The sequence below is a fragment of the Notolepis coatsorum genome (genome assembly GCF_963971535.1).
Source record: "Notolepis coatsorum genome assembly, chromosome: 3".
Lineage (NCBI taxonomy): Eukaryota > Metazoa > Chordata > Actinopteri > Aulopiformes > Paralepididae > Notolepis > Notolepis coatsorum.
This window is the reverse complement of record NC_140167.1, coordinates 44609907-44619903: the sequence shown is the minus strand read 5'-3', so window position 1 is coordinate 44619903 and position 9997 is coordinate 44609907. Positions and strand designations below refer to the sequence as shown.

The 9997-nt window shown below is 43.0% G+C and overlaps 1 protein-coding gene across 1 annotated transcript; it reads left to right on the top strand.

The window, feature by feature from the left end:
- Nucleotides 1-6274: 6274 nt before the first annotated feature.
- htr1b (5-hydroxytryptamine (serotonin) receptor 1B) lies at nucleotides 6275-7375 on the top strand (the record flags this gene model as incomplete). Its single annotated transcript, XM_084311188.1, has 1 exon — nucleotides 6275-7375. The coding sequence occupies one exon, from the start codon at nucleotides 6275-6277 to the stop codon at nucleotides 7373-7375; it is 1101 nt and encodes a 366-aa protein (XP_084167314.1).
- Between the last annotated feature and the right edge of the window lie 2622 nt (nucleotides 7376-9997).

Sequence of the window (9997 nt, the reverse complement as noted above, 5' to 3'; positions counted from 1 at the left end):
TTTCCAGGTGAAACTAATTGATATATTATCAATACAAGATATTATTACTTTATGAATGTGTTTATCATGTATGGACGAATAAATTGGAAAACAGGTAGGTACAGAGCAACACAGTGTCTACAACACAAGAGCAGATTATGCACAGTACATGAATGAGAAACAGTCGAAATGTTTTTTTTTAGTTTATTGCATGCACATGATCTATAATACCTGATCGGTAAAATATCTACTAACCTGATCAATACAATATATTCCCACCTGATCGATATAATAGTATTACTGCATTTCAAGTTTGTCAGTCAGTCAGTCAGTCAGACTGTCAGTCGGACTGTCAGTCAGTCAGTCGGACTGTCAGTCAGTCAGTCGGACTGTCAATCAATCAATCAATCAATCAATCAAACAATCAATCAAACAATCAATCAAACAATCAAACAATCAAACAATCAATCAAACAATCAATCAATCAATCAATCAAACAATCAATCAATCAATCAATCAATCAAACAATCAATCAATCAAACAATCAAACAATCAATCAATCAATCAAACAATCAATCAAACAATCAATCAAACAACCAATCAATCAATCAAACAATCAATCAATCAATCAATCAATCAATCCATCCATCCATCCATCCATCCATCCATCCATCCATCCATCCATCCATCCATCCATCCATCCATCCCAGTCTAAATTGCTTTATAACACGTTCGGTAACTATTATCACCCCCCCCCCTCCGTAATGTCAAGAGAATGTGTCTTCCACATTTATAAATTTTCTCCCCCGCTCTCTCTCCCCCGCTCTCAGAATACCGTAAGTGTTGCGGTGGTCTATTCGCAACAGATCCACAGTCTTGTACCCATGACTTCTTTCTCGTTTTTCTCAAATATAAAAACTTAGATCTCGTTTAATAATAATGCTCAACTCTGCTCCCGTCCAATGTCCAGTTGAATAAGTGGAACCATATAAACCTGCCTTGAAAAACTCTTATGATAAAAGACCATATCAAAATCATCACGTCACTCCCCGGGTCTAAGCAACATTCCATCCTTTGTCTCGTCAGAAGTTCTTAATTGAAATCGACTCACCTTGATGCTTCTACTGTCTCCAAACTGCATAGTCGCCACTTTTCACAGACTTAACCTTTCTTCTGTGTGAGTTATCCATCATTGTGTAGACACGTGAATGTGTCTGACTGTATTCATTATAACTGTTGTGTAATTATTGTGACCCGTTTTGCTCTGGGACTCAGTGAGACATGATTTATTAGCTACAATGAAAACAAACATGGCTGCGAATGCCGCGAAAACAAACGAGAATGACCCGGAATGACACAAACATCAAAGTAGTTGTACGCTTGTGATTGGTCAAAGTTTGCAGAGGCATATGGGTACTGTAGTATTTACCATGGGAAGGAGTGAAGATTACGATATAAAACACATTTTCTCAAAGATTAAGTTCCAACATTTACCTTTATTGGTTGTAACAGTATAAAAATTCAATAATATATATTGAATACATTTTATCACAACTGTTCATCAAAACACATTTTGTCATAGATATTGATCAAAACACATTTAGTCATAGCCAATAATCAAAACACATTTTGTCATAGATATTGATCAAAACACATTTTGTCATAGCCATTGATCAAAACATTTTGTCATAGATATTGATCAAAACACATGTTTGTCATAATACATTGATCGAAACAATTTTAGTCAAAACCATTGATCAAAACACATTTTGTCACAAACAACCATTGATCAAAACACATGAGAGGTGTTTTTTGGAGTTCATCCAAGTCTTTCCTTGAAGATACCGAAATATCCAACACCTATTCCGCAAATATCATGGTACTGTAATATTTCCCAATTACCTTATTGCTGAAGGCAAGGAAAAAATTTGGTCCTGGGGCTACATCACACATGGAGGTTCACAGCCTGTCACGTGACGCCACGCAGGGGCGGAGCTTCCTACAGGCGATATAGGCGGTCGCCTAGAGCGCCACCCAGAGGGGGGCGCCAAAATAAAAAATATAAATTATTATTATTCTTTTTTTTTTTGCTCTGCACAGTTTTGGCGCCCCCATCTATATCTGCAACCATTATTTTTACATAAAAAATATTCTAACATAAGGGAAAATTTGCCAAAAATCTAAAACGGTCAGTGGGTCTGAGCCTCAGCTTTAGGTGTTCACAGTCAGAACATGCTAGAGCGCTGTGCATTGATGGGTATCGGTCAAGTGTTTATAGAATTGAGCGTTGAGGAAAGAAAGACTAACGTTAGAAAACTATGAAGAGGCAAAAGCCATCCGGCCATCCAGTATAAAAAGAGAAGAAGAGAAGAAAAGAAGAAGGCGAGAAACGTGCCAAGGTGAAAGGTATGCAATTTTGTACAACTTCCAAGACCTGCCACACCAAGAGCTGATGAAGCAAGCAGAGGCACTTGTACACACCTTAAACCATGGAGGGCAATCTGATTTGGATGGGAAGGAGCTTGCTCAGGAGTTGGAAAATTTTATGTGATTGATGACTTTGCAGCGAGGAAGGCTAGAAGGATTGCACTGTAAATGGAAACCAGTAGGAGCTACAGGCTAACCTTGAAGTGTGATGATAGGGAGTGGAATGTAAATAGTTCTTTAGACAAAGTGAATTTGTAATTTTTATTTATTTGTTTGTTTATTTAGCATATTATATTTTGATTATATATGTGTAACATATTTTACAATACATAATTTTCTTTTAAAGCAAATTTGCACGTTATTTTATTGTTTGTTATTGTTATTATTATTATTATTGATTGTTAGCTAAGTTGTTTGTTTAAATTATTTAGTGTGCACTTTACATTTCTTCTTAATTTTCTTTGAAAGCAAATTTGCACATTATTTTATTGTTTGTTATTGTTATTATTATTGTGTGTTAGCTAAGTTGTTTATTTGTTTTAATTCTTTAGTGTGCACTTTACATTTATTCTTAGCTCTTGTTCTTGCTTGTAAAAAATAAAGGTGCAGTACTTTACTGTATAACTGTTAACCCTTTCACTGCCACACGACGGAGGGTTAACCCTTTACTATCACACAACTGACGGTCGTGAAAGGGTTAACCTTCTGTGTATTGTCGCAGTGAAAAGGGTTAACCGGTTGGTAGCGCAGCGATGTTTTGATTATGGGGGGGGGGGGGGGGCGCAGTGGTGAATCTCGCTTAGGGCCATAGGCGGCGGGTGAGCTTGACATTAGGGAAGGCTATTAGGGAAGGCTAAAAATTGTTCCTTCTTTTTTTGGTTGCACGGACTCTCATCATGTCCTCTTAGAGCAAGCCCTTGTTTGCCAAGATAACGCAACATATAGCCTCAGGTGATCCGTAGTTATGCCCAGGGGCAGCCCGGTGCAGCTTCTAAATTACTTTGTTTATATGCCTTGGGAAAATACCGTATCCATTTTGCTTTTTGAAATTTGACTCAAAATTGTGCGCTGGTGTTCGCTACAAAGCGATCGGCGGGCGGAGATTCAGAACGCAGATGTTTGCTTTACTCGGCCTGCGGGATCAGCATGCAAGGACGCGGGAACTAGAGGTGCGACGGGTGCTGCAGCACCCCCTGCTGGTGGGGAGTGTAACTGCAAGCTGTGTCAGAAGATTTACAAAAAAAAAAAAAAAAAAAAAAAATTAGTTCGCATTTTAGTGTAAGCAGTCTAAAACATGCTTTTTTTAATGGTTAAAATCCACTATTTAATGATATTTTCTGTGTATCTGATCTGAGTCTGACTGTCTGTGACGCTGCAGCGCGCCGCACAGTCTCACACACACACATCGGCGACGCTCCTCCGTCGACTACGTGACGTGGTTTCGCCGCGAAGGATGAGGACTTGAGTTTGAATAATAAACAGTAGTCAAGCAGTGAGGAAACATTGCTTGCTGCTGCTAAGGGGTCAGTTGGCACAGAGGAAGACCTGAGATCTCTCCAGCTGCCAGGAAATATAGATGTCTCTGGTCTTCACATGCAAATGAGGATGCTTGGAGACCTTACGAAGGATGAGGACTTTTGCACTGTTCACGAACTCGCTGTGTATATGTCCAACCTGCACATGCAAACAAGAGGACTCTTCAAAGACGTGGAAAATCTCCTCCATCTGTGTCTTTCCATGCCCATCTCCGTGGCCTCTTCAGAGAGATCCTTCTCGGCGCTCCGTCGCCTGAAAACCTGGCTGCGTAACACAGTTACCCAGAAGAGACTCACTCACCTGGCCTTGCTTGCTGCATATGCATCAGGAGGTTCTGGACTCACTGGACATTCATGTTGTCATGAAGGAGTTTATTTCCACCACTCCTGAACGCAAGACCACCTTCGGTGTTCTACCGTCTTTGGAATAGATAATGTGTGTTTATTATTGGGCGGCCTGGCTGGCTGCGCAGTGCGCCTTGCTCACTTGGTTAATGTTTCAGCACCACGGACAGCGACTGTTGTGACAGAGTCACACATACACACACACACACACACACACACACACACACACACACACACACACACACACACACACACACACACACACACACACACACACACACACACACACACACACACACAAGTTCAGTTACTCTTAGTTTGTATACTATTATTACATGTTCGAAATAAATTTTGTTCACTTCATTCTGTCACAAAAATGTGTAAATTGTCACTAGCGCGCTGACTGTTAGAAGCCTATATTCATTAATATAATATACATTGTTAATCTGTTTAATCTATACTCTGCATTGGTTATACGATCCTGTGCGGTGTGCAAAACGAAATTCCAAACGCTAGTTGTTGACGCTTGCGGGCGGCTTGTGTCTAAATCGACAATAAATCGTCTTCTGATTAGAGAAAAACTGCTGCATTTCGTGTGTGAACTGTCCACATGTTGGTGTTCAAGTTTGTCTGTTGTATTGTAAAATATTGATCTTTCAAATGAATGGAAAATCACGAATGATGCGCTTCGCGCATGCATTTAATATGACGTTATTATTATTATTTATCCGACTCCAACCGCACCCCCAAGTATAAATTACTTCCTGCGTGCCTGTCAGCATGGTCATGTGATTGGCTACATTATTTAACCTGAGCCTATGCGTGATTGGTTACTGCCTGTACCTGGATTGTTAGTAGGCATAGCCCCCCCTAGCCTATATACTGTATACCCGCCGCCTATGCTTAGGGCGCCAAATGTGCTAGGTCCGCCCCTGACGCAACGTGAAGTAAAGTAAACGACAGCCATTTTCACACGTTAGAGGTGTGGAAGCGCAGAGGAAATACGCTCTCTCTCTCTCTACAGGCAAACACACACCCGAACCTTTACAGCAGTGTGCAGCCATGCAATCCTAAAGGTTCTCATCCATTATGATAAGAGGGATGACATAGGCCCACAGTACCTCGAAACCATTATTAGATTATAATGTTCCAAATGATTCCTGTTTATCTGATCATACGCCGGTCTGTTTATATAGCAATATATCGCAGCTGCTTTTTACATTTTATTATTATAAAAAACATATTGTAATTTAATTAATGTTTTGAGGGAAAAGCCTAACCTAATCAGAGCCATTATAGCAGATAAAATGCCAGGGAGACAGGGCACTATGACCCAGCAGATATTACGCTCTCCAGGCTCCAGCAGACAACCATTGTGATCAATCCTGCTTGTTTGATGTCAGGAGGACGTCTCTCTCTCCCGTTGCTGTATATAAGCATTCTGGTTTGGTTGGCTCACCACTCAACCACAGAGGGCCTGATCCGATGCAGCTCCAAGACAATACGCTCTATAACGGATTATAAGCGAATAGACATATATGACATTGTGCCAGATGTTGACACATCTGCACGATGCTCTGCTTGTTATTTTGATACAAACTTGGACTATTTTATTTGTTATGTACAACAACAGTTTACAGTTGAATGTAGTTATCTAGTTTTTTTTGTATGGCTGAAATAAGGTGAAAGCTTGGATCCCCTCGAGTGAAATGGATATTTACTTCAGTCTTTTACACTAACAAGTATAAAAGACTAATATAAAGGAAGACAATGAGGAAGAAACGAATCCACTTAATTATCTTCCCAAATAATGATGTTGTTTCTCTGACGAGGTGGAACGAAGCCACGAAGGGGACGGTGTACTATGGAGATAAACCATTACATGCGTGAAATTCTCAAAGTGTGAAATCAAAGATGAAAGAAGACACCTCAGAGTAATGGAGCGCTCTAATCAAGTCGAGACAACTCCTCCGTCCTTTGGACAAACGATGAACTCCACAAACGACACGCTGGTGACAGACTCGTATATGGACGAACAGCGCGAAGAAAGCGTCGCTTATCAAATCAGCCTGGCCGCGATCCTCTCCGTTATCACCCTCAGCACCACTTTATCCAACGCGTTTGTGATCGCGACGATTTCCCAGTCGAAGAAACTGCAAACTCCGGCGAACTTTCTGATAGCGTCTCTAGCCCTCACAGACCTGCTGGTGTCTATTTTGGTGATGCCGATATGCGTCCTGTACACGGTGATTCACACCTGGACTTTAGGGCAAGTTGTTTGTGACGTTTGGCTTTCCTCGGATATTACATGTTGCACGGCGTCCATTCTCCACCTGTGCGTAATCGCTCTGGATAGGTACTGGGCGATCACGGACGCGGTGGAGTACTCCAAGAAGCGCACGCCGTCGCGCGCGGCCGGGATGATCGCCACCGCCTGGGTCATCGCCGTCTCCATCTCCCTGCCGCCGCTCTTCTGGCGGCAGGTGAAAGCGGAGGAGCTGACCAGCTGTAACGTCAACACGGATCATATTTTCTACACTATTTATTCTACATTCGGAGCGTTCTACATCCCGACCTTGTTACTCATTGTACTCTATGGGAGGATATACGTCGAAGCGCGTAAAATGATTTTGAAACAGTCGCCCAGCAGGAAGGTGATGATGGGTAAGAGGCTCACGTCGGCGCACCTGGTGACCGGCTCCCCCGGCTCCGCGGCGTCCACCACACCGTTACAGTGCGGGAGACACGACGCGCACGACGCCGGGACGCCGGCGAGTGAACACCAAGTGAAAGTTACTGTGTCCGACGCACTTTTAGAGAAAAAGCGAATTTCAGCTGCCAGAGAAAGGAAAGCGACTAAAACCTTGGGGATAATTTTAGGCGCTTATATTATTTGCTGGTTGCCGTTTTTCATATACACGTTGGTCGTGGCCACCTGCGATACATGTTTCTACCCGGAGTTATTTGACTTTTTCACCTGGCTTGGCTACGTGAACTCCCTAATCAATCCAATTATATACACCATGTCCAACGATGACTTCAAGAAAGCGTTCAATAAACTGGTGCGCTTCAGATGTTGCAGGTCGTGAAAATAATATCTTATCTTCAAAAGATCAGATTTATTTTTTCATTATAAAAACGGCCAATCTGACGCTAAGTTATAACACTAAGAACAACACAAACAATAGATTTGGAATCTGTTTTCAAGACGTTGTGATATAACACAAGGCGTTATGCTGCCACTGCCAGTCTGCCATAACAGTGGCTTTGGGCACGCGCCTATCATCGCGTAAAAAGCCAGCTTTACGCATGCGTCTCTCAACATGTTAAAATCGCTCAACTTTGACGTGAAATTGAAACCGGTCCATTGGCTGACATGTGGACAATTCCAACTAAGTTTGTTTGTGTCCTCCATGGATTCCCGTTAAGGGAAACACGTTGAAGCAGCGCATTATGTAGCGCGTTATTCCCATGGCGACTGACCCCCCTGGGACGGGCTGCATCAGCAGAAAGCAGAAGGTTCCTATATAGGTTACAGTTGCTGGCTACGTGAACCCCCCCCCCCATACACTTTGTGTGTACAAAAATTATTTTCCCTTTTGAAAAGTTACGGGTCAACATGGTGTGTTTTACAACTTTTACTCCATGGACAAATGATGCGTATATTTGAATTACACCATTCGCTGTATGGTATACATTCATTATCAATTGGTCATTTAGAATAGCTCACTAAGGCAACTGAAAAAAGCAATAGCAAAGTCAAGAGCAAAGCAGCCTGCCCGTCTGACTATAGCAGTAAGCAAATATTCATAATATCAATGTCAAACATAGAAACAGGCTGCCTTTATTGTGGGTGATATTTGCCCAACAGAGCTGAAATATCATAATGATTAAGTTCAATTTTACTGAACAAACATTGCAGAGTTTTACTGTGTTACTGTGTTTGTGAGCGTGTGCCTGTGTGTGTGTTTGTGTGTGTGTATGCGTGTGCGTGTGTGTGTGTGTGTGTGTGTGTATGCGTGTGAGTGAGTGTGCGTGTGTGTTTGTTCTTAAGTCTTAAGTGTTTTCCGTGTCTGTACTGTTTTGCCATCTGATGTCCACAGATTCATTTACTGCCTTACATAATAGAAGCCTTGGCCTGCAGAGATACAAAAATTATACTCAACATTTGTCAGCATTGATGTGTGAAATATATTTCCATGCAGAATTCATCTTTTTACACCCAGAAATGCTGTGCAATAAATGCTTTGAAATATCCCTTTGGTATATTTGTTCTTTGGTGTATTTGTTCTTTGGTATTGCTCTTTGTTGTATTTGGGGACTGGGGAAACACAACATATGATTCTTGTTTCATATTTAGTTTGCGTTTGTTCAGGTGGAGTGATTACTGTAACATTGTTAAGCTGATTTGCTCAGTTCTGTGGATTGAATAATAGTAGCCTATATCAAAGTGAGGTACAGCTGTTCTGCCGTATCCATTCACCCTTTAAATATAACATAGAAGGCAGACAGACAATTTGTACTATATCACTGTTTTCATTTTCACTGCTGATGTTTTCACCTCTGAGAGTGTAACATTAAAACGCAGTGAGGGAACACTGGATCAAGAACAGCATGATAATGGCTAGATGGAATCAAACATGCCTTTGAGGCACTTTCGTGAAAGGCATTGTGTGTGGGCTGTGTGTGATGAAATATAAATAGAATAGAGAATAACGTTAAGAATCGGTTGACGTCAGATGCTCAGCCAGAAGTGCGTACTCAGTGAACTGTGCAGTTCAGTGGCGCTGGCAGCTCTTTCTCTGAGAACATGCTGTGGCTGAGATTCTAACTGAGGTGTGAACGCCTCAGCCCCTGCTGTCCCCGACCTGTGCCCTCCTCCACTCAGCCCCTGCTGTCCCCGACCTGTGCCCTCCTCCACTCAGCCCCTGCTGTCCCCGACCTGTGCCCTCCTCCACTCAGCCCCTGCTGTCCCTCACCTGTGCCCTCCTCCACTCAGCCCCTGCTGTCCCCGACCTGTGCCCTCCTCCACTCAGCCCCTGCTGTCCCCGACCTGTGCCCTCCTCCACTCAGCTCCTGCTGTCCCTCACCTGTGCCCTCCTCCACTCAGCCCCTGCTGTCCCCGACCTGTGCCCTCCTCCACTCAGCCCCTGCTGTCCCGACCTGTGCCCTCCTCCACTCAGCCCCTGCTGTCCCCGACCTGTGCCCTCCTCCACTCAGCCCCTGCTGTCCCCGACCTGTGCCCTCCTCCACTCAGCCCCTGCTGTCCCTCACCTGTGCCCTCCTCAACTAAACATCTGCCTGTCAGCACCTGAATCTGCAACAGAAGAAAATAGAAGATGACGGAGAAGAGACAGGTCTTGAGCTGGGATTGGGAAACTGAGCAAGGGAGTCTGAGTCTCTAATGTCTTGGAGGAGAGAGTTCCAGAGCCTGCAGGAGCTGCCCTAGACCTAGAGAAGGCTCTGGCATATGGGTGGGCCAGTTGGTGAAGGGCTTTGTAGGTGAAGACCTGGATTTTGTAGTTGATTCAGTGGAATAGTGGAAGCCAATGAAGGTCTTTCAGGACTGGGATGATGTGGTGCCAGGATTTGGTGTGAGTTAAGTCAGGATGAGTTCTGTGTATTAATATAAGGCTGGGGCGACATGTCCAAAATATCCTATCACAAAATGTTGATAGTATAACGGTAATTGATGGTATAGTTTCCCAGTA